This window comes from Labrus bergylta, chromosome 19 (genome assembly GCF_963930695.1).
Source record: "Labrus bergylta chromosome 19, fLabBer1.1, whole genome shotgun sequence".
Lineage (NCBI taxonomy): Eukaryota > Metazoa > Chordata > Actinopteri > Labriformes > Labridae > Labrus > Labrus bergylta.
The window spans coordinates 17,849,410-17,874,918 of record NC_089213.1 but is presented as its reverse complement, the minus strand read 5'-3'; the positions used below and the strand labels follow the sequence as shown (position 1 = coordinate 17,874,918).

The 25,509-nt window shown below is 39.8% G+C and overlaps 2 protein-coding genes across 5 annotated transcripts; one reads left to right on the top strand and one right to left on the bottom strand.

The window, feature by feature from the left end:
- Positions 1-1,100: 1,100 nt before the first annotated feature.
- Positions 1,101-23,544, top strand: snx13 (sorting nexin 13). Of its 4 annotated transcripts, none has more exons than XM_020631596.3 (25): positions 1,101-1,272; positions 10,660-10,772; positions 10,886-10,988; positions 11,188-11,277; positions 13,241-13,362; positions 13,478-13,596; positions 13,810-13,914; positions 14,037-14,125; positions 14,411-14,494; positions 14,711-14,849; positions 14,997-15,085; positions 15,276-15,375; positions 16,062-16,255; positions 16,436-16,540; positions 16,644-16,814; positions 16,960-17,029; positions 17,545-17,687; positions 17,787-17,894; positions 17,981-18,091; positions 18,296-18,457; positions 18,640-18,711; positions 18,805-18,950; positions 19,526-19,594; positions 19,878-19,990; positions 21,019-23,544. In XM_020631596.3, exons 1-25 carry the CDS (start codon positions 1,261-1,263, stop codon positions 21,252-21,254), a joined length of 2,865 nt encoding a protein of 954 aa, XP_020487252.1. In that variant the 5' UTR covers positions 1,101-1,260; the 3' UTR covers positions 21,255-23,544. The 4 variants fall into 4 exon arrangements, with proteins under 4 accessions (XP_020487252.1, XP_020487251.1, XP_065804012.1 ...); XM_020631595.3 differs by having other exon boundaries at positions 17,545-17,693; XM_065947940.1 differs by having other exon boundaries at positions 17,509-17,687.
- dmac1 (distal membrane arm assembly component 1) lies at positions 22,540-25,217 on the bottom strand. Its single transcript, XM_020631599.3, has 2 exons — positions 24,817-25,217; positions 22,540-24,731 (listed from the first exon to the last, which is right to left on the bottom strand). Exons 1-2 carry the CDS (start codon positions 25,004-25,006, stop codon positions 24,667-24,669), a joined length of 255 nt encoding a protein of 84 aa, XP_020487255.1. The 5' UTR covers positions 25,007-25,217; the 3' UTR covers positions 22,540-24,666.
- Positions 25,218-25,509: the final 292 nt, after the last annotated feature.

Sequence of the window (25,509 nt, the reverse complement as noted above, 5' to 3'; positions counted from 1 at the left end):
GTCATAAAGATGATGCACCACAACTTAATAAAAACAGACAAAAAAAAAAGTATTGTCTTGTTTAAATGTACGCCCAGTAAATAGATTGTTTATATATATCGAGAGAAGTCAACAACCAAACACAGGGAAAACACTTTTTATGTATATATACTTATTTATTTTGATGTCATTGTCGTTGCTATGTTTTGTAAACAGTCGACTATCAGTTACTTTTTTATTGCTAGTATTTCTTGTATTTCTAAATATGTTTTCACAATGAATTATGTATGAATGAATCATGTATTATGTCTAAGACATTTTTTAATTTGACTGTTTATCTAACATGAATTTTTACTGCCTTGCTTCATACTGTATCTACTTGAACTTAAGTTATCGGTCCCAGTTGTGGAACCGGGGGTCGTACCATGGGCAGCAGGGTTTTTGTTTTGTCTTGTATGTTTGTTTGTTTGTTTATTTGTTGTTGCTTATTTATATACTAGTGTTATTTTATTTTTTTTAAGTGGGATGGTTTACATACCACATGTACATACATGTGTTTTGATGTTACTGGTTTGTTTGATTGTTTTGTTTTTATAGTATGCTTTACGTATGTCTTTTCGTTTTGTCACATTGGTGATTTACTTTTGGAAAAATAAAGTACAAAAAAGAAAAAAAGTAACAGATCCCTTGTAAAACATTATTCTAGGATCCAAATGTAAAAAAACAAAAAAAACAAAGCTTTTTTGTTTGACCTAAACTTTTCCAGTCCTTTTTAAATGATAAGCTACGTTTATCTTTTTTTCAGAACGATCACACTGATTCCATTTTCTGTTTTTAGATAAACAATATGTATGGGGGGGAGGGGGGTGAGAGAGGTAAACATCCTTGATACCAACATACAGAAAATACATCCAAGTTCGTTTTTCTGAAGGGATTGGTTTATTATGACAATGAAGTCCCCTTGTATGTGATAACTCGAGTAAGATGTACATTTGTTTTTAAATATATTTTCACTTCAGGTAATTCAATCGCTACCATCGCTTCATCTGTGTCCGTCAATCAGTCACGGGTGTGTTTCTGCGTCATCGCCTTTCATCCAATCGCGTGGCGACGTCCAGAAACGGGGCAGCCGAGACATAAACCTCGCAAACATGGCGACGCTCCGAAGCGAGTACGGAGACTGGAAATACGACCGTTTTTAACCGAGCAAATAACCTCCTCGTCGCATGTTACAATGTGGTGGGGTTAGCCGGAGCCACCGCACGCACAGCCTTTGTGACGATGTTTGCAGAGGTGAGTAAGTGCTGGTGAAATGGACGTGTGTGTGTGTAACGGTGATAAGACACGGCTAGTTAGCTTGTAGAAGCTAGCTACTAAGCGTTAGCCCCGCAGGTAAACACACAGCAGCCTGACAGGGAGAGGACGGAGCTGTGTGTTTAGAAATGCTGCCTTCTATAAGTCTGCATGGGATTACACAGGTAACGCGAAGTTAATACGATGAGCCCATGATATCCTAAGTGTCAACGCGTCCTGGAATTAGCTCAACATAGTCAGTGTCGTTAGTATGTTTAGATTATGATTTACGTCCCTCAACAACCAATTTCTACTCTACTAGCACAGGTGAGCTGGGCGTTAGCTGCTAAGGAGATAAGTAATCTGTGTTGTACCACACAGGTTGATTAGTAGCACATGTGTGCATTTATGTTTATCATATTGTCTCACATTGAATTTGTCAACAACCATATCAAGCGATGACATCTATTTGTCCGGCGTTTCCTTCCCTTATTTCTGTTTACTTCAGAGAAAATGTGACATTTACACAAATAGCTGTTCATTGTGTATGTTTACAGAGGGTTTTCAGAGTCCAAACATACACAGACACCTGGCCTAATAAAGGCTTCTACTAAAATATTAATATGTTGTCATATGTGGTCAGTCGTCTCTTTGTGGTCAATCGGGATGACAAGCCATTTTTTTTTTTGAGTGTGTGTGACTTGTTATGACATTGTAGTTGTGCTACCGCTCTTGACATGTAGTTTCTCAATACATGTTGGTTTCCTGCCTTCAAACAAACATATTACTTGCCATGACATCTGTTGAGCAGCCTTCACTGTCTGCCCCACTTGAGAGGCAGGTGACCTGATAACATGCAGGCACTTCTCCAGCAGTTTAAGTACAGGTTTAGCCTCGGTAATGAGGCTTTAGGTTCCTCTGCACAGTTCTGCAAGGTTGACAGGGAGTCCTGATTTCTGTGTGATGGACAGTCAGGTGTTGAAGTATAGTGGAGTAGCTCTTTGCAAAAATGTCGTTCCTGCTATCTTTAAGTCTGAAGTGAATTATTTGTTGACATTGGACCATGCTGTTATTGGGTTTGGCTGTACAACAGCATTGTACTTCCATCTTTATTATGTAGATGTAAAGTGACTGTGAGGTTAAGATGCATGACAGTAGTTATGGCAACTTAATATGATAGGGGTGTAAATCACATGTTTCATAATGTTACTGTATTTTATTAATTATTTGTACAAAAATAAGATACTTGCTGATATTACAAACTCTTCCACAAAGAAAACTATTTCAATTTGATATAGTTAAGTGCCTTATGTCAATATCAAAATATAGCATATGCATATTCATTCAAATCAGATATAACAACTCAGATGATCAATCTACAAATGATTTGACTGTTTAATAACTGAAACCTCCCAGACATTTGTAGGAGCACCACAGGGACACGCTGACCCACACAAACACTTAAGGCATAACGCATACACACAAACAGGAACACCAGCCACGCACACCTGTTAACTTCAACAGTATATGGAAATATATGAGTCAGTGAATTTATCGGTGTGCATAGCTTAATGAGTGTATGGGTTACTGTTTTCAGTTTTTATTGGTGATATTAAACCTTTGACTGAATATGTCTGTTTTGTAACACTCCTACAAATTGGGTGCTTTTAATTACAGCAAAATGTATAATTCAAGGTCTTCACACAAGGCTGGGGCCTCTTTGCTAATGATAAACCACTAGCTTCAATTCATTTGACTACACTGACCATGTGACCTCCTGGTGTCATGATACAAAGTTTTAGTAACATGTAATTTATTATCCTAAATTATCGGCTTTTGGATTAGATGTTCCTTTTTGTTTTATAAACTTGTTTTTTGCAGGGTATTAATCATTACTTTGCTGTTTTGTGTCCTTGTTGAACATTGGATAGTTTATCAAGGCTGGCTTTACACTCTTTGTAGCTGACTGTGATTACCTCCTTTTGAGCAAATAGCTTAACCATTTAGTTAGATGAATGCACCTTTGCACACTGAGTTAGTCTGTTGTGTGTGCATTGTGTTCATCCACAGGCCCACATAGTTATCTCTGTGGTTTCCGACCCTGGCTTAATCTCATTTAGGTGTCTTAATTAAAGCTTGATGGACATATAGGCCAGTGCTTTGTCACAAACGGCCTAGTACACCTCATGCTCTGTCCTTCAGTCTGTGAAAGAGAGTTCCCTGCCAAACATGCAGACACATTCAAGAATTAAGCTCTGTACAGACCTGTGTTTTGTATCCACTATATATCAACAATGTGTCTACAGAAGCCTGAGGTATTGACTTCAATCTGCCACAGATCTTTGAAAAGAAAGAAAAAGTTTGGGATATGGCACTATTGCAGGACCTCAGAACCCTTAAAGCTTGGCTATAATCCAATTGGTGGGATGCTGCTGGCCCAGTGTTTCCTACTTTTTGGTTAGTTTCTATGATGAATCACATACCAAAAAAACTCGAGATGCACTCTACCTACCTCAATACAATGATAAAGGGCTGGATGTTGTTGCTGAAATATAATCACAATATTTCTTTGTTAATGATCAATAAAAAATACTTATCGGTGGTCTTAGAGGAGCCCAAGCAAAGCTGCTGCTAATAAAAGCTTAGTTTGTTTCATGGAGCTCAGCTAGTAAAAAGGTTACAGTGGTTAAAAGTAAAAGCACTGAATAAATGTGTTTCAGGTTAAACATGAGTGCATATCTGGAGATCTTTATTAGACACAGGTCTTAAGTGGAGGAAGTTAGCTAGCTGCGTCTAACATTAACTTGTTTACAGCTTTGGAGCTTAACTTATTTTAGGGAGGAGGTTTTTCCAATTCCAGTTTTTCTTCCTAATATCAATTCCAAAACCTAGACATTACTATATGCCCATATTTGGTACCCCTAAGATACTAGTAGTGTGGTCAAGAAAATGCTATAGCTTTGAATAACATACATCCTTTGCTAGCAGCACACTTTTGTTTTGTTTATGAACCCAGTTGATTTTGTTGGCTGCTCATGGTTATGGTGTCCGATAAGTGCATTGACTGACTTAATCACCAAACCGATACCATTTTAAGCAGTATTGGAGGCTGATACTGATTGTCCTTGTATTTGTGAGTGAAAGGCTATTTGATCTATCCATTTAGAGTTTAAATGACCAAAGATCACTTTAATTGATATAAACTATATCACACAATTTCTTTAGGGATTTAGTTTTATTGCCAAGGCCTAGAAGTTTAAGAAAAGTAAACAAGCGACCTCAGTATGGGTCAAAGGAATCTGACCTCACTCAGGGCAACAGTGGCGTTAATGCAGTGTCAAACTACAGGGAGCTGGCCATACCAACTCGGACAGAAAATAGAGAAACAAATTAGTTCTCAGCCAGAGAGCCAGAGAGTGGACAGCCAATTGGTACTTCACCTTGGCCAAAGAATGTGTTTGTGGGATGAATCTGATACAGCCAAGTGACCACATTAAGTGTCTTAGTCAGGTGTTCTGACACTGGAAACTGCCAGAAAAACATCAGTCCTTCATTGTACAAGTTTCTCAAACTTCACAGCGGAGATAAAGCCCTTTCTCAACACATTCACTCATTTGTTCATTTGATACTGTTGACTGTTTTCACATGTACCCTGCACTTCAAAGAGTCAAGTACTTTTAAACCAAGATATAATTTTGTGTTCTTCTTCCTGTATGAAGTTTGAGCAAAAGCAAAGGTTATTTATTAAACATGTGGATCATGAAATCTCCCATGACTCTCTGACATTTAAATCTCCTGTTCATCTATTGTAAAATATGTACTAGTGCAAACTATAAATAGTATGGTATGTACGCAATACTCTCCCATAACCCAGTTGTTGTTACTGTTGTTACCATTTAACTGCTATTTCAAATATGTGCTCGGGGAAGTACTCTGCTGGTAAATCATGTTTTCAGTGATTAAAAAAAGAAAACCAGTTTGCCTAACCATCTCAGGTTATATTCTGTGCTGTCTTGAGATTGTTTGCATGTTTATGAGTGGATAGTTCTGGCTTGGTGTGCTTTCCTGTTACACTTGTTGCTCCACTTAATGTTAATGTAGTTCTGGTAATGACAGCTATGGGTAGCTAAATAGGCAAAGGCTTGTTAGCTGAGAATTGCACAGCACAGGGTTTGAATTAGAATGTACTGGTAGCTTTGCACATTATCTGCTCTGCTACTGTACTGACTGTGGTGTTTGTTAGTGTGAGCTGTCAGTGATGTGACAGCTGCAGGCCAACCACCTTTAGATGACAGAGAAGGTCAGATGCGCTTGTGAGATTTCAGATAAACTGTGGGCAATACAACATAAAGAGCACGTTTTCAGTATGATTTCTAATTCATTATTTAAGTGACATATCACAACCTCATATTTTTCAGAAGCAATAACTTGTTATAATCAATTCCCCCATAACAAAAGGAAAGACTAGCCACTATAGTGCAAGTGAAACCAGTCCTTGGATCCTGCTATCACTACCTGTCCAATGGTGTCTTTTTAGGATAAAGACCAGACCCCAAAAACTACATTTAATCACTATTTCCAGGGCTGCAATTTAGAATTATTTTTATAATTGATAAATCTACCATGGGTTCTTGAATTAATCTTTTTGTCTTTATGATATGAGAAAACAATGAATGTGGTCCTTCCTATATTCTCAAAGTGTTGTTTACTTCAGTGTAGTGGAGTTGTTAAAGCTCCTTGTAATCCTTCTATGATATTATGACTTTTGTCCTACATCCTTCTGTTCTTCTCTCCCATCATTACTGGAACAAGTTTTTAATAGCGCAATTCCACTAATATACCAGTACTCTTTCATTGTAGAGATGTAATCTTGAAGCTAATATGGAGGCTCTTTCTATTATGGTGGTCATGGTGGATTAGTCCAACATGATCAGTCAGCCCCACTCACTTTCTCTCCCTCTGAGGAATTAACCGTGAATCTCTCACAGGAGAGCTTTAATGGGCTGAGTTAACCTTTCCCCTAAAGACCACAGTGATCGACGTCGTCGCTTGTGGACTTGTGCATCACAGAAATAGCAGGATTAACCGTTGAGGAGTTCTTCCCACACATGCAAGCCTGCAACTTTTCAGTGCAGGGTATGTGTAGTTGCGTAGGATTTGTTTTCAAGTTGCGCCAGGAAATCTGGGAAAGATAATCTTCAAGACACTGATAAGAGGATGTTTGTGTGTGAATGCCTGGAGCCAAGGACGTCAAATAGTGGACATCTACATGGAAATGTTACCTCTTTATGTGGTAGTGCTTGATATTGTGTACAGGGGAAGTTGATATTTGTCATTTTAAGTTTATGAGAGAGAGTGAAAAAACAAATGCAGGCAGAGTATGAATCATTATTTAAATATCATGATGTCACACTAAAAGTGCAATTTTGTTTATCAAGAAATACAAAACTTTGAAGTTATTTTAGCGTTTTAGTAAAGTGAAGCGAACACTGAATATTTTCACTCTTTATACTTGGCCATTTTCTTCATACAACTAATAATTTTTATCACATTATTGATCCGACGTCATCAGTCATATTACTTAAACATTTATGTCAGCCTACATGTGCGCTAATCTTGGTCCGACACTCAAAGTATTGTAGCACACATCTTTGTGTCCATTCAGGGTGTGTTGTGTAAGGAATTGCTTTTGTTTAGATGTGTGTGTTCCCGATCGCCTGGGTGTTAATCACTGGAACAGATGGTTCATGTTTAAAACCCTGTGTAAGCTGTAATGACTCAAGAGTGTCAGTTATCATCTCTCCTGTAGAGCCAAGCCTCCACAGCCTCGTCACACAGACTCACTGATAGCCTCCACATTCACTGCTGCTCACCAGCACCACAGACCATGGTTGATTCTGATGTTCAGCCCACATGATCTGTTATTGTGAGGAGTTAGACCTCCCAAACAGAGAGTCATCAGGGAAATTAAAGATTACTTTTGACCTGATCAATGATGAAATAGTTTAGAAATGGGTAAGGTAATGACTTTCTGATTGGGACCACAATAGCCCTTGAGGGAGAGAAGTATACACAGCTGGTGATGGTGTGGCAAAAACCACAGTGAACAATCTGGTTCCTGAGGCTAACGTTAGCAAGCACACAAATTGACGTCAAACTAGAAGGTTCAGTCTCTGCTCCGGTTCTTACTGAAAAATACGCAAATGCACAACCTGTGTTGACCATGTCTGCCCAACCAATTTAACATTAAGAACAAAACTACTTGAAAATCGGTCTGCTTTTTTCTGTTTTGTTTACATCTTTTTTTCTCGCGAGATTATACGATTTTTACTTGAGGTGGTTCATAACTCCCTCTAAAACACACAATAATCGTAGGAATATTCTGTTGTAAAATATGTGCGATTGTGTTTAAAACGTGCTTGTTCTCGTTTGAGATGAAATAGAATATCTGTTGAGATCTTTGTAAATCTGTCAGGAATTTCAACGACTGTAGACCCAGCCCAGTCTAAGTATTTCACTGGAGAGGTTTAGATAGTAGTTGCTGCTTCAGGTTAAGTTTTGAAAGCTAGCTAGTTGTGAAATTGTATTTTTTACAAAGTTAACATGTGTAGACTGTTAGCATGTAGCTAACTCCTGGTGGTAATGAATGTGTCAGTGATAAATCACTTAGAGAGTGCCTTCTCTGTACGGTGTGGGTGAAAGGTAAACAGAGCAGCTGTGTTACTACAGTTCAAACTGTTTGCATGGAAGTTATTATCTTGAGTTTAATTTGGTTGTTTGTAAGTGGCTAGTGGCTAAAACATAAAGGCTGATGTTATAGCTGCCTTGGTAGTGTCAGAGTTTAGGACACTGCTGTTCATTTTAGATAGTCAAAGTGTGTGGCACAATAAAAACCGCTGAGTGAAAAGCACTCCTTTGTTTTTTCTGTCACTCCTTTCATAATTGTAATAATAGTCCCTTCTTTGACCGGCTTTTTGTTACTCCCTAAAGTCCTAACCCTGCTATTTGTGACTTTGTCCCAGCTAGTTATGACTTGCTAAAGACTAGGTAGTCTAGCCAGTTTGGACACATTCTGCTGCCAAGACAATTATGTGTCACAGGAACTGAAGACACTTTTAGTAAGAACCAGAACTTCACATCCATGAAGAATTCCAGCTTTTCCCATTATATGGGTAATGGATGTTAAAAAACGTAATGCTTCTCTATTTTCTGGCACTACTGTGTATGATATGTTTACTATCAGTAGTGCTTATTTTATCCAAAATATTAAATGTTTAGAGCTGAAATAGAAATGAATAATAGAAGGGTCTTCATTGGCTGGCTTTTATAGTAAATACATTTTTTTGCTCTCTTATTAAAGTCCAGTTGATTCAACAAAAAAGACTAACCTTCTTGGTTAGTCTTGCTATGTCTGCCCATACCTGATTTCTCCTATTACCAGATCTATTAATCAAGCTAGTGTCTGCTGTGTAACATATGCAAAGGCATGCTGGTAAATGCTATTTTGGTATTAATGTGATAACTAACAATATAACCAGCCCTGATTGTCTTGGCCTGTTTTTTGACAAGACTTGGCCTATGTTTTAGTTGTTTAGTTTACATTGAGTAAATAAATTCTGGGTCAACGGGTCCTCACTGACAGCCCTAAGCATCAGGTTTTCATCGCTCCAGAGTGCTGTCAGTGTAATCAGCCTGTCCTTCACTGGTGGGCTGAATAGGGATGTCACAAACTCATCAGACCTGAAAGTGAGCCAGTCAGTTGTTTTTTTAAATTGTCTTGTATTAGTGTTAAGAAGCCTGAACCGATTGTAACCCATCATGCTCTGGTTTCACTGGGCAGCACCATGAGCAAGAGTGATCTGTTGAAATTGAACTCCCTCTATCATCATCATTCCTTACATTGTAAGCTTTCAGGCCCATTTTTCTGAATCCAACACAGTAAGTAGCAGGTCTTATGTATTACATCAGATTGTCTATAGTTGGCTGCGGCAGAGAAAACAATGTCCCAGTGTCCTGAGGAAGCTCACTCTGTCCCTATCTGGCTCCATCAGTGGGAGCTGATTATCAAGGAACTCTGGTATGAATGTAGGGCAGCAGAAGATCATCACTGCTGATCATCATGATGTCTGTCAGGGACTCTTCTGAGGCCTCAGAGTGTGAGCTCTTCATACCGTGTCCCTCTGTGAAAGGGAATTGCTGTGCTAAGGTTTGCATGGCCTGGTTACATTAGCACAAATTAGCTCATCTTTGCAAGGTTGCAGGAGTATTCAGATTTACCCCCAAAAGAGCACACTTCTGATGTAGTGCTACTTGGTGCAAGAAGGTGTCTGCAAACTAGACTTCAGATGTGATTTGGCAGAAGGCTAAGGTATACAGTTGGGAGATATGCTTTATTTAGACTGTGAGATTCCAGACCACCAAGATGACAAGAATCCAGTCATGCTTTAGTGTAAATCTCCGATAGAAAACACGGATTTGCCTTCCTTTTATGGGTAAACGAGACAAAGGAAACACATCCTATATTATGTATGATGAAGGTCATTTCCAGCTTTTAAAGAAAATCCTTAGCTATGGACAGTCACAGCACTGACCTGACTTAAGTGAATGTTTAGTCCTGCTTTATGTGGCTGTGCAACTTCATGAAGTGCCTAGTCTGACTTCACTGTCTCAAAACTCAGAGGGGATTCTTAAGGTAACAGCTGAATTATATGTTACGTTTATAATTCAGATAGTTGCATCTGAAGCATCAGCATTGCATTGGACTAAAAAAATTGAGCTGCAAGATCGACTTACGTGGAAAACTGGGACACAGAGCTGTGAGCTGGAAATGAGAGCTTGGTTTCCTGCACTGACAATAACAGGAAAACCATAGGATGTGTCACACAAGTCTGTACACACACAGAGTCTATCCCTGAAACTTTCTAACAATACAACACCCCACAGTGCGTGTGTGGTGTGTGTGTGTTTCAATATTCTTTTTCTGTCGCGACTTGATAAGCGTAGACTTGTGTTTTTAATGGCTGACATCATTATATAGAACTATTGTCGGATCTTCTTTTTCCGTTTGTATCAGAATTCTATCTATCTATTTTTATTATTTCTTTACAGTTTTGTGAGCAGTAGTGCACGCATTTCTTAAGTGAGGAATTGATGATTTGATTGGTCTAGGGGAAAATATCAAGCAACACCAGCAACAAATATCACTTTTAACATGAATACACTGGATTTTTTTTGTGTTAAGTCTGCATATATTCTTTAAAAAAAATTCAAATATCGTAAACTGTCCATAGGGAGCCTTTCTTCAACCAGCTCTAATAATCCTCAGACCGGTTAAAGTGTAAACTTAAGCACAGGGAGTATTAACCTTGTGTATTTGTGTTTTTTCAGGCCAGTCTGTCCATCTGGGGATGGGGGGGTCTTGGAGTCGTGCTGTTCCTCGTCACCTTTGGACCCTTTGCCATATTCTACCTGGCCTTTTATATCTTCTGCTTTATTGGAGGGTGAGCACTGAGCAGGAGAACCTCTAAATCATTATTCACGCACAAGGGAACTCTTTCAAATGTACTACAATACTCTGATCAGCTATTTTCTCACTCTCACTTCTGTTTTCCAGGGGCTTTGCAGTGACACTGCTCTATGGAAAGATCAATTCCGAGAAACACCTGGAAAAGTGCGAGCACTCATATCTACCACCCACACAAATTGGTATACTAAAGGTAAAAGCACAGTTTTTTATATATATATATATATATATATATATATATATATATACACACACACACACAAACACAAACAAATGAACTAATTTTTATTCAAGGTTCTTTGTTGGTGAAGTGCACTTCAGGTTAGCTTTCAATGACTTAATTGCTTTCATTTCAGTGTTGTCTTTCTGTGTTTCTCTTTTGTCTCTCTTAGACGTTGGATGAGATGAAGCTGGAGCTGAAGCCAATAAAGATTGACAGGAGACTAACTGGCTCCTCTTTCATAGATGAACCACTACAACAGGTGTGTGTGTTTGGCACTTTAGTCAAGATTCATCAGAAGTGTGTTTGCAATTGGGTGACCCACGAGAAGGGGAATCACAGAATTATCATGTTTTAAAAAAGAGATTTAAAAAAAAAAAAAAAACTACATGGTCTCTGTTAACCATTTTTTTTTAATTAAAAAAAAGATTTATTGTCCCTTGTATGTTGTCACAGCTGAAACTGAGATTCCAGTTCATGAGATAAAAATAGCTCAATGACAAAAGCTCTGCACTACATTATGTATTAATTACAAATTCACACATTATAAACTGTTTAGGATTGACTGCTTTAAAAGTTCTTCCTGCACACTTCACTCAGCTATGTAGTGGCACCGCTGAGTGATTGTTCTTAAAAAGCATAGCATACATGCTAAAGGGACAAGTGCTGAGTAGAGAAGCATCTGAAAGAAAACAGGATTAATACTGGCTGAGAAATACTGACACGTCAGGCTTTTTGGATGCTGGCCCAGTTAGGTATTTGTCTGACCCATCAGCTGGTCCAGGCCAGCAATTTAATGGCCACAAGCCATAAAGAAGTCTTCCTGAAGCCTCAGTGTGTCATGGCCACAGGAAGTTGGTTCCCGCTGATTTGTGTCGGTGGGTTCGTCCTCAGCAGAATATCTGTCAGTTGATAAATGCTGGCTTTATTCCCAGCAAATTAGAATGTAATCAACCATAAGATGTGGAGAAAATGAATTAAGTTATAGCTTCATTTAGTTATAGAGGATATTAACAACTTACTGCTGGTACACACATAATAAATGGATGTCAGTTTTTCTTGATGAGTAACTTTCTACTTGTGTATTTATTTTCCTCTAACCATCAAACAGCTCTGTGAAATTAATGTTAATTTGCAAAAATGTGTTTTTATGAGCCGAAAGAAAGATATGTTTTATCATTCTAATACAATGTGTGATAAAATACTGTATTTATGGTTTATATTTAACACATTTATAAACTGTCTAAGAAACAATGTTTTAAATGCAGTTTAGATAAAGCACATAATGTGCAGATGTGCCCTTTTAATGTCTGTCCAAGAAGCAAGTGGAACTGAAAGTCTCGGTCCTGTTTCCCTGTCAGGGTAGTACACTTCTGCAGTGCTGAGGTGCAATTTATTTCCAGCTAAATGCATACACACATAGATCCTCTGAATTTGAGTTTTTTCTGCCTGTCAAAAGACACAAAATAGAAGTGGTTAGTTGCTTCTATCTGTTGGTCAGTGTTTTTTTCTTTCTACCCAGTCCTGTGGTTACAACCCTTGGAGAAGAAAACAAGATTTAAGCACACTGCCCTGAGTAAAGCAGCGTGGCCGGCAGAGTTAGCTGCAGACACAGCAGATTGTGACAGTCAGATGACAGTGACTGCTCTGCTGTGGTGCATCTGTTCCCCCGGGAATGCACACTAATCATTTCAGCCACATGTGAACCTTGAGGTCTTGCACAGTTAAATGTGACATGATGTTAACCTACGTCATACTCTCTGAAAGACATTCATTGTCTTTATTGTTTTTCACTTCACGACCAAATCTTTCCACCTGTGCAGCTCTTAAAGTCTCAGCAAAATGTGAACTGACAAATACAATGATACATGTGTTAGCTTGATTTAACTTCACTTATGTAGTATCCTCCTTACTCTATGCAACAGAGTGGAACTAGATGTCTGACTTAGACCAGGTATCCTCTGCTCGAACAGTCCAATAACCTGTTCTTTGGATGTTTCACCAATGAATTAACAGAATTAAGTGTGTTACCCATCTCAAACTAAAATCTTCTGCAGCATTTAATTAACCCATTCCTCATTGCTCAATTTACTTTCCACAATGGCTTTACCGTATTCAGAATGTTCATTTTATTTTCATGGCGGCCGTTGTTCTTTTAACCTCTCTCAGTTCATCTCATTGAGTTGTCCTTACTAATCATCTTTTTTGATTCTTTTCCCCTGTAGGTGATCCAGTTTGCTCTGAGAGACTACATCCAGTACTGGTACTACACTCTGAGCGAGGATGAGTCCTTCTTATTGGAGATTAGACAGACGCTACAGAATGCCCTCGTCCAGTTCTCTACACGGTACAAGACGCGTTGACATGCTCCGTCTTACTACTTAATTTTGTTTTACATCCTGTTTTTTTATTTTCTAGTTTGTTTTTTTACTCATTTGAATATGTGTGTTTTTTCTTCCAAGGTCCAAAGAGGTGGACTGGCAGCCTTACTTCACCACTCGCCTAGTGGATGACTTTGCCACCCATTTACGTGTCTTTAGAAAAGCCCAAGACCGCCTCGCTGACAGGGAGGACAAGCAAAGTGAGCAGACACATGCATAATTAAATGACTGGCATGGCTCCTATTCAACAATGATTCTGATTGTGTAGTTTGTTGCTCTTTTGATGAGCTACACAATACGGTTTGATTGCAATCGCGGTGCAGAAAACTTCAGCTGTGGAGTTTTTTGATAGAGCATAATGATGAGAAATTTTGCATTAGCAGTGATTATGACAATCATCGATTTCTAAACAGGGGACATCACAGAGGAGCTGGTGGACTCCTTCTTTGAGGCCGAGGTGGAGATGGAGAGGAAGATTTGTCGAGACGTTGTGTGCACTTCACACAAAGACGAAGAAGGTAAACACACATGGGCAAGGTGCCTGACCTTATAGTTAACACAGTCACGTAGAACTGGTTCACACAAACTTGTGGATGTTTGACGAAAAAAAAAAAAAAAAAACCTGATGCGTTTGTGACAGGTTTTCTTCGGGACTTGTGTGAGTTGCTTCTGTACCTGTTACTACCTCCTGGAGATTTCCACAACAAAAACATGAGATACTTCCTGAGGGTGAGTACAAAAGAAGACAATAAGACCTCCCTAAGTCTGTCAAACGATCACAACAAGCATGACTTTATAAGTTTGACAAAAACCCTTATCATAACACACATGATGTCACACAACTGTTGTTTATCATGAATGAGCTACTAGCCATTCAGACATGAGTATTATTTTCCTACAACACAATGCTACTAAATAGACTATGCCACTTTGCCAGACCATGTGACTGCATGTTTGTAGTGTAAATTTATACGTGTGTGTGTGTCTTGAAGTGCACTGTGATGTTTCTTTTAGGAGGTGCTGGCACGTGGAGTGCTACTTCCTCTGATCAACCAGCTTAGCGACCCAGACTACATCAACCAGTTTGTTATCTGGATGGTGAGAACCGACACACACACCCACCCTGCCTTACCACTCACACCCATCCCATCCATCCTAGCCTACATATGAATTATTTTGCAAACCTTTTTGTGGATCTAATATTACAATTACATACATATAAAAAAAACTAGAGCGCAAATGAAATGGGACATGACCAGCTTTGGGACCTATTGTATGTGCTGCGTAAGTGTAAATGTATTTGATTTCCTATAGATTCGGGACTCAAGCTGTAACTACGAAGCCTTCATGAACATCCTGAAGCTGACTGACAAGCCTTCAGAGCTGGAGTCCGTCAAAGACAAGGTGATGGAGGAGCTGCAGTACCTCCGCTCCCTGGACACTGCTGGAGATGGTGAGCAACACCCTTTTCCTCATTTACATACAAATACATACTCTCTTGAATTCATGGTGTAAGTGAGAAGGTATGAGGGCATTGTGGAGTCAATAAATTCCCTGCTTTGTTGTCCTCCTTTGATTTCCTTGTTTCTCTGTCTTTTAGACATCAACGTGATCAAGAACCAGATTAACAGTCTTCTGTTTGTGAAGAAGGTGTGTGAGACCAGGATCCAGAGACTACATTCTGGCAAGGTGAGATGCAGCTGCACAGCCTCATTGTGCTAACACTGAAGGACCCAATCAAAACGTTCAAAACTTTGTTAGTGTGATTCAGGCTTTAAATGTCAGTTTGGTCAATTTCATTTTACGGAGTCAACCGGGCTAAGAATGGTTTATCATTCCTGTGTAGCAGACTTTGCTTACCATTTCCTGTGTTTTGTAGGAGGTGGATGCCTTAAAGCTGGCAGCCAACTTTGGAAAGCTGTGTGTCATCCCGCTGGATCACATCCTTGTCCACAACATCGCCCTGCAGTTCTTTATGGGTAATTCTGGAAAATGCAACATCAAATACACCAGTGTGCCAAAACTATAGTCTAAATGTTGTCATTCCAAGACTCAAATCCTGAACATTTCTGTTAATCATCTTTATAATCTATAACGTATTCCTTTTCTTTGGACTTTATAGCCCCAACCTGTTTGTTAGACACACCCCTTTTCAGTCCTACATGACTGCTCAGATTTTAAAAGGTTACTCCATGTTACAGATCAGATAATGATGGCGTGAATGTGTTTGTGTGCATGCACATGGAAGGAACCAAGTTGCAAAAGCTTTGATGTGGCAAACGCGCATGAGCCAAGAGTATCAGTAGTTGATTTCTTTTATTATTGTTATATTTTGGGCCTTTTTTCCTTTATTGGATGACACAGCCTAAGAGAGACAGGAAATGTTGGGAGGAGAGAGGGGGGGATGACATGCAGCAAATGGCTGAGGTCGGATTCCATCCCACTGGCGCTGCAATGAGGACACATTCATGCATACGAGGGGCACACAACATAACCTCTAGGCTATCCAATGCCCTTTAGTTGGATTTATTTTTGTTACAGGACAACCAGACACTACAAGCTAAATGCTCCACTCATTCTTGATGTCTATGTACTGTATGTGTAACTAAAAAGCCTCAGTAGTCAGAACACATTCAGACCAACTCTTGTGTGTCTGTGGACACAGACTTCATGCAGGCAGCGGGGGCCCAGGCAGAGCTGTTCTTCTGGCTCACCGTGGAGGGCTACAGGGTGACGGCACAGCAGCAGCTGGAGGCCATGCAGGGCTGGCAGAAAGATGGCAAGAAGCAGCCCAGTGCAACCAAGGGACTTCTGAAGGCTGCTGCGTTGGGTGTGTTTGAGCAATACCTCTCTGAAAAGGTAGGGGATGAAGAACTTGTTTTGTTTTAAATAAATAAGAATGATTTGGCCTCATTGTTTGTCTTGTTAAATTAAATATTTTGCCTTGTTATGAAGCACTGCTTTCTTTAGCCTTTGTGGTCCAATATTTTAAACAAGTATTTGCTGATGGCCATCTGCTCTTTTTTTTCTACCAATCAGGCATCTCCTAGGGTGCAGGTGGATGAGGAGTCTGTAATAAAGCTAGGGGAGAAGCTGCAGAAGGACGACCCCACACCAGAGATATTTGATGAAATCCAGCGAAATGTAAAAAGCTTTATATCTCTATGTGAGGGAATATTGTAAACAATGCGAATACTCTTTTTTTTTTTTTTTTACAATTAATTTACGATGACCAATGTTTCCCAAGGTGTACGAAATGATGCTACGTGATGAACGCTACTACCCCTCCTTCAAGCAGAGTCCTCTCTACGTCCGCATGCTAGCAGAGCTGGATATGTTGAAAGAGCCAAGCTATCGAGGGTCTGATGACGGCGATGGAGAATCCTTCAACGGCTCTCCAACAGGAAGCATAACCTTAGTGAGTGTTTGTCACGTTCATGTTGAAGGGTTCCGAAAAATGCTGCTGTGCAGACACAATGCATTGTTATTGTCACACTCTACACAATACTGCTCTTCTGAGTAAACTGCACAAGTACATGATGACTTGCTTCTTGTGATTTCAGTCTTTGGACGACTTGTCCAACTCCTGCCATGATGAAACTATGCACCTACATGCCTTCATCTCCGACACAGGTACATATGCACACAATTATCACAACAACTGACACTCTGTGATGAGGATTGTTAACATTAATAAGAGTCTTACTTGATGGAGGGTTGGGGTGAGATGGTGTGATGTGGTTTTGTTGACAGTATTCAGCATCGTTTAGCCCCCATTTGTCCTTCCCTGCATGTTTTTCCTCCTCCTAGCTCTATTCATTATGTCTGCTGTGTCATTTCAAACTTTTCCAGTATTCTTTATTTCTTTCATTCCATCACCTTCACTGTTTTTCTGTTTTCCTTTTTTTTCCTTTTTTCCCTTCTCTCCATCATTTTACCACCCCTCATTTCATTCTGCTCTGCATCCTTTCATTTTGCTTTCCTGCTCTTCTTCCCTCCAAACCCGCACACACTTTTCCTCCTTTTCCCTTCTTTCTTTTCTTTCTTTCCTTCATCCATCCCCCTTCCATCTTCCGTTCCAATTTTTGGATGTATGTTACGGGGTGGGGTAGCTGACACTTGTCTCCCCGGGTTCTGGGGTGCCACAGGGGTTTGCAACGACCACGGTAAGACCTACGCGCTGTACGCCATCACCGTGTTCAGACGTAACCATGACGGAAGCGAGGACTGCTGGAAGACGTATCGACGTTACTCAGACTTCCATGACTTCCACATGAGAATCACCGAACAGGTGTGTGTAAGTAATCATTATTTAAGTACCAGACATTTATTTTCTACTAAAGGGTGAAAAAGCCAAAACTCATCGTTGTGTGCATACGTTGTGTTTTAGTTTGAGAATCTGACATCGATCCTCAAGCTGCCAGGGAAGAAAACATTTAACAACATGGACAGAGACTTCTTGGAAAAGAGAAAAAAAGATCTCAATGCTTACTTACAGGTAAAGTGAAATATTTTACAGTTAGAATTTATTGTGATGTATCGTTTTGTGAAGTGTATAACATTAACATTTTGTGTATGTTCCAGTTGCTGCTAAACCCTGAGATGGTTAAAGCCTGTCCAACTCTGATTCCTTACGTCTATGACTTCCTAGAGAACAAGGCGTACAGCAAGGGCAAGGGAGAGTTTGCACGAAAGGTAGCTGCTTTTTCCCCCCAAATAGATCACATATGTTTTATTGACATTTATTTTATGACCAAAAAACTGCAGACACACTATATTTACTAAGATGTTGTCTGAATACATCAATTTTTAATCTCAGTGGCTGTACTTTACAGATTTGCATATGTGAAAGGTTTTTTTTTTTTTATGTATGTTCCCTTTGTTTTTTCCACTCATCAGATAGACACATTTGTAAATCCTCTGAGGAGCTCCATGAGAAACGTGTCTAACGCAGTGAAGGCCCTGCCTGACAGTCTGGCTGAGGGCATGACCAAGGTCTCTGACAACATGGGTCGCATGTCCGAACGACTGGGCCAGGACATTAAACAGTCCATCCTAAAGGTAACAATATAGAAAAAGTTCTTTGTATCATTTTTTTTTAAATATTCTGTTTGGAATAGCCTGCCGTCTGTTTGTGTTTAACCCACTCAGCAGGCCGGGTACCAGTCTGTAAAAATCTTAGCCTTGTAGCCTTGACTACCAACCATCCTCTGACTTTCTTGTGTCCCCTTCTTTTATCCCAGGTGCCTCCACTCCTCCCCAAGTCTGAAATCGACCCTGAACACTGTCGAGTCTCTGCTCAGCTGGATGACAACGTAAGTCGCATGTTGGTTACTAAATATTTGTTTCATTTCTTCGTTTCCTTGTTAAAGTGAAATGTTGTTAGAACATCTCATTTCCGCTCTCAGGTTGATGATAACATCCCTCTGAGGGTAATGCTGCTACTAATGGACGAGGTGTTTGACCTGAAGGAGAAAAACCAGTGGCTGCGCAGGAACATTAAGAACCTGCTTCAGCAGCTCATCAGGGCCACATATGGAGACACCATCAACAGGTCAGAGACATGAAATACAAAGCAAAGACTCAAATACAGTCAAAGACCTGGAGAACACGTAGAGAAGACTCAAACAGATTAATTCATGCATCCTACTGTAGAACAATCTAAGTGGGTTCTGTGCCCAACATAACAAGTCTAAAAATAATCACAAACCCAATCAATACAACTACTTCTTGAGGTTTAAGAAAGATGATAAACATAAAGTTTTTTCATGTTGGGAACTTTTTATCTTTAAGTCATTGTTGATATGTTTGGCTTTTAGCATCACAGATACTGGGAGTCTGTTTCCAGATTGTTAAGCTCTTTTCATGATGTCAAAACAACTGTGTTTGGTAAACATTCAAACAATGTTTCAAACAAACATGTTATGACAGTTGTGATGTTTATTGCAGAACCAGTTCCTCCTGAACAAATAGAAAACTAGGATAAACGTGCAGGGTTGTGTGCTAATACTTAAACTGAGCACACATGTTCAGAACATAAGACAACACACACACACACTGTCATCTTGTACACAACAACAGGGATGAGTAAATAGCTTCAAGCCTGAACCCTTTCTTTTGTCCCTTAAGGAAAATTGTGGATCATGTGGACTACTTGACTTCACCAGAGCAGGTTGCAGACTACGTCAAGAAGTTCAGGTAACCCCTCCTCCAGTTTGTCTTTGGAAAGAACTATTGATTGGTCATAAAAGTTATTCGTGGGGTAGCCTGGTGGTTTGTGCGTGCGCCCCATGTACGGAGGCTGTGGTCCTCCAAGTGGGCGGCCTGGGTTCAAATCCGACCTGTTGCTCCTTTCCCGCATGTCATTCCACACTCTCTCTCTCCCTGATGTCTGACTCTATTCTCTGTCATATCTCTACCTAAAAGCATAAAAAGCCTTGAAAAAATAAAAGTAATCCTCATCGGCTTTGTTTCTATACAGGGATTCTTACTGGCCCAACGGTATTCTGGCCGAGTCACCGCCACGTCGGGACAAGAACATCCGCATGAGGACCCGAGTCGCTGCCAAGACCAGCCTGCTGGGCATCATGCCAGGTGAAATCACTCTCCCACTTTATCTTGATGTTGGCTAGTCTTCTCTTCCTCTCTTAGTCTTCTTCTCCCCCTTCGGCCTCCTCTCTTGTTTGGAACTGACAGATTGAAAACACTTCCAATGGAGTATTAATATAACCTTTGTGTAGCTCGTCGAGGTTTGTTTCTGACTGGACTTATATTGTGAGAAACATGACAGCAAGGTGTAAAGTTGTGTTTTTCATTAAATTCAAATGATGGTCTTGAAGTTCAGATCTCTATTTTTAAACTGAACACTCACATGCTACTTTTTTGCCTTAATAATAATTCATCATATTTACATGGCGCCCATTTTCCTCTGACATCACGCTCTGGGTAGGACGCTGGAGTACTGTTTTAATGAACAAACACAGGCAGTCCAACAAATTCAGATTTCACATTTGAAAAGACCCGGGAAGATCAGTAGAAACGACTTAAGTGGGAAACAAGATTTGTTTACCCAAAATCCACCATCAGCTCATTCAGCCTCTTCACAGCAAATATTACTGTTAGCTAGGAAGTGACTAAACATTTTTATTTTAGAATGTTTATAAAATAGGTTTTGATTGTGATGTTACCATAAAAGGCAAAATATGCTACAAGTTATGTAAAGGATGTGATTTAATGCTTAGCTATCACCTGGTAACATCCGTTTACATTTTCCTATTGCATCTTGTTACACTTGTGTGTTAGCATTCAGCTATATGATACTAGGAAGTGGCTGAATGCTAACATTAGCTGTTATCTGATGGTAAATGTGGGTTATGAAATTTTATTTTTACTGGAAATCTTAGTCAAGGATTGTCAAGGAAGGACTGTCAATCGTTTTCTCCAATGACTGACTAATATAAAGCATCTTGTTAATAATGAACTGACAAATATCCTAAATTTACATGACTCATTACCTTGACCCAACAATGCCATTTTAACAGCATCATAGCTTAAAGTAGACATGAAAAAGTTTCCCTTTTTATTCACACTTCTAACCTCCTCTTATTTTCTCGTTGCCTCAGATGAGCTGAAGCACATCATCGGAGCAGACACCACAAGAAAGGGCATCCTCCGTGTCTTCGACATGTTTCAGTACCAACCCATGAACCGTCGGCTTGTCTACGTTTTCCTGGAGGGCTTCTTGGAAACGATGTTCCCCCAGTATAAATTCCCAGAGCTCTTTGTCAAACTACACTCCCGCTCGCCGCGCATCCACAGATTTAGCCAGAAAGTCAAATCGTCCTCCCTCAAGAGGTGACAGGAGAGGACAGAGGCAGCGGGACATCAGCCAATCAGACACACACTTGGACTTGAGGGCGGAGAGTGATAGTGGAGGGGCTTGACGTGAATGTTAAGGTGTGTTCGCTTGATTTCTGCTCTTCCACTTCCCTCACACACTCTCTTCTGTGAAAACACTCCAGCTGTCTGGACAGAGCTGAAGGATGAGCAACACGTACATTGCCCTCGTCTAACTCTGTGACACAAACACACCCTGCGCAAACTTAAATCCTGTAATTTGCACCAAGACTGATCATTGCATTCATTTGTTTTAGCTCAAATATTTTCCTTTTTTCTGATGTTTTAGTTGTGTTGAGCTTTATCATGGGCCAGTCAATGCTGCTTTCTTGTGGTTCAGAGAACAGACCACAAATACTGTATTGTTTTTAACTGCAGGAGCAGATAGCATAGACCCACACCTTGCCTTACCTTCCTGCTTCTGTGTGTGTCAGCCGGAATAGCCCGCCATCTGAGTGACCCGGCCATTCAGCTGTAGACAAACTAACCCACACGCTAGACATGTTATCTGCAAAAGCTGCACACTTGCTTACATGCAATTTTTTTTTCTTTTCATAGCAACCAAATATGTCAATAGCACTGGGTTAAGAAGGCGCTGTTTTTTAAATGTGACTGAACAAACTGGGGTTGAAAGGACAATTTTACATTTTAATGACACATTTTTCTAGCCTCTTTTTTTTTTTTGCCCACGATCCTCAACGAATAAGCCACACCCCCTTTAATGCTACTGTCAAACATGTGAAGACCAAAGCTCATGCTGTCCATACTTGTGTTTGGCTTGATGTTGGGATACTCCGAGCATTACTGTGCTAAATAAACGAATAATGTGAGGGAGGAGAAAGTTGACCTCTGGTGACCTAATGGTGAGGCTCTAAAGTGTGGCACAGTTGTGGGATGCTCAGCACCATCAAAGAATGTACTCTCTGGTCTGCTCTTGTTTTTGGCTTGAGTAGAGTTTTGTGTGAATGGGTGTGTGCGTGCGTGTGTTTTAGCATAAAGCTGCTACACTTTCTCAGTAAGAAACTGTGCCAGTGTGAGCTAGTGAACCAGCCTTAAAAGTATAAACAGGACATACTGACCAAGAGACACGCTAGAGGTAGCGCTCCTTAGACTGAACATCACAAGGAAATCAAAATAGAGATATGGAAATATATCCCTAATCACTTTTATGCAGAGAAAATGTTTAATTTTGTGCAATACTTTGTTTTCTGTAATGCATGTGCATTTTGAATCATTGTATACTGAAATAGAACCATATAGTTTTAATAGTAAAAAAAAACAAGTTTCCCAAAAAACATCTTCTTATCCCAACAACTTGACATTCCGTTGTTGTAAAAGTACAATGTTTATTTTACAGACTTGTTTTATAAGTCTGAGTTATTTCTTGTTTTTTGCTTCTTCTTTTTTTTTGTTTGGCACGTGGGGGATATTTTCCACTTATTCCAGCCACTCCAACAGAATCTGTTTTGGGGCGATGACTAGGGAGGGTTTCTGTTTCACAGTATGATGATTAGCTCATTGGGCTATTGCTAGCTCCGAGGCAGCCTCACAAACTGCTTCATTTTAATAACTAGTGGTGTTTTTATGCATTAAACATGTTCTGTTCAGTGTGAACATATTTTGTTGTTATAAGCTGACAGCTGGAGGGACCCTCCCCCCCCCCTTCTTTCTCCTGTCTGATAGGCTCACAAGAGAGCCTTGTCCTGTGACCAATGGAATCACTGCTAATGAGCACTTAGTAGCAACTGTGGAAGGGCCTCTCTCATTGGCTGGATGGTGCGCTGTTCTGCTGCAGTCATTAAATGGATTTTCCTTGTCTGCACTGAGCAGCTTTAGTTGACTCTGATGGGGTGAACCGGAGGACATGAACTGGAGCCTCTTCTTACTCAGAGGTGAATATTTTGTCCCTATAGTGGAGAAGGTGTCACCTTTAACTTTCTGCACACCTCTCCAAACAGGAAGGCTTGTCTTTTTTTAACCCTAGTATTTATGAATCTATGATAATGAAAATTGTGCATATCTGTGTACAGTCTGTGTTAATAGTGTGCCTAAATGTACTGTCAACTCTATTTTCATATTTTTCTTTAACCTAAAAAAGAAATCAATCAGAATGTCATGATCACTTTATGCGACTGAAAATGACTTTAGGGTGTTTCTTTGCATCATGCTTATCAAACTCTTCCTTGTGAGCAATTGTGCTCAGATCAGTATAACACTAATAAAAGGTAACTCAGACTAACTGACCAACAATATTCATGTTGTCTTTGTGTGCGCTTGCAGAATTTGTAGTTATTCAAGGTTCGATGGATATTTACCCTCATACTGACCACTAACTGACATATTATCCAGTGAGTGCAGTCTTTATAATGCTAAATGTAAAATTGTTGACTTTATTAAAGTCTGGTGTCAAGCTTCTTCATTCGTGAATGAGTTAAGATCTTCCTCTAGTCAAAGGTACATTCCCCTTAGTCTAATATTGTAGTTATTTTTCCAGTAGCTTTATAATAAGTACTCAAATTTACTTTTCACACTGTAATTGTCTTCTGCTAAATCAGAGCTGAAACCTGGTGGCATATTAATATTAGGTGATAAACGTTATCATGCATAACATTTGAAGAATGATTTAAAAGGACCATTTTAAAGGGTCCTAAATCTGAATGATACCAGAGGGTTAATGAAATACAATTTCTCTCTTGCAATTGTTTATTCTAACAATCAGAACGGTGTATGGAGGACGAGATCTGACAGAAGAATAAATAAATAAATGTAGAAATAAACTGTCAAAACACTGCTGGGTCAACTTCTATATCCACATCAGCGTTGAGCGTTATCGCCAGCTAATGCTCGTAAGTCATTCGCTAAAACTCTGAAATAAGCCATCTTCACTTCTTCAGCTAGCTGTCAGCATCGAACAGAAGTAGTAGATTTGGATCATCACACTCCTGTGACCAATCCTGAATGAGACTGACGTTAGTCCCGCCTACCTCATTAGCATACGGACACAAATGTAGAAATAAATATGGAAATAAATAAATGTGGAAATAAATTTAAGACATTTAATTATTTATGTCCCATTTATTTACCAGTTTTTATTTATTTATTCAAGCATTTAATTATTTATTCCAGTATTTATTTATTTATACTTCTGTCAGATCTCGTCCTCCATAGGATGGTAGCCTACACAATGCCAACAGAAATCTAGTTGGATTTGTATGTGAGGCCAAATCACTGTACAATAAAAAAAAACACAATCAAAGAAGCGTCTTTGTCTTGGTGTCAGCTTGTTGCAACAAATATCTGCTGCACAACACCTCAGTCCATGATAAAGCCATTTCAAAGGCATATTCCTGCTTTCGCTCGTTCCTCAGCAGCGTTCACGTCTTCCTCTGCGTTTCATCCATCGGGTTAGCGATGACAACAAGCCCCCATGAGGTCAAACCTGAAAGATTGAAAACAATGTGTGCATTTACGTGAGGGGAGACAACGGCCACGATGCCTGACATATATGACTTCAAAAAGCTTACTTGCAGCAAATATCATCTGTGCCAATGTGCCCATGGAGGTCGGTCCGCCTTGTCGGATGGTCCTCAGGGCTGGGAGGAACACATAAGCGCCGGACAGCATCAGACCACCGCCGCAGAGGAGCCGACAGCTCCAGCAGTTCTTCACCACCTGACCAGGTTTTGACACTGGTGCTTCTGGTGTTGTTGACATTGCACCGAAGAGCTAATGCTAAACGGGGAGACGTACGAAAGCGTCAGGTGAACATAAAAACATGTGATGGAGTATGTCGCTATTGATCGTCCTCGTATATTAACACAGGGCGTTCGCATAATTTAATGCATCATTGCCAAAGTTGATCTCAGCTCATTCTTATGTGAGCTGCACAGATAGTGCAGACCTTTAAAAGTGCTTCCGGGTGATGCTCGGGATGTTTCCGCTCTTGCCTTTTTAAAAATAAAAGCTTTATTTATTTCCAGTAAGAGGCACGATTTCGTGGTTGTCATGTTTGCACAGTGGCCCCAAAAAAACGCTTTTACATTGTTAAATAGAAATCTGAATATCAATTGTGTTGATATATTTAAATCATTTAACCACCAAATACAGACTCTTCATTATTCATTCTTGTTGATATTCTCTTTTCATTCAAGAAATAATTTCACATTGGTTATACCTTAGAATCCAAACTGAATATTTAGAACAACATTTTGATATAT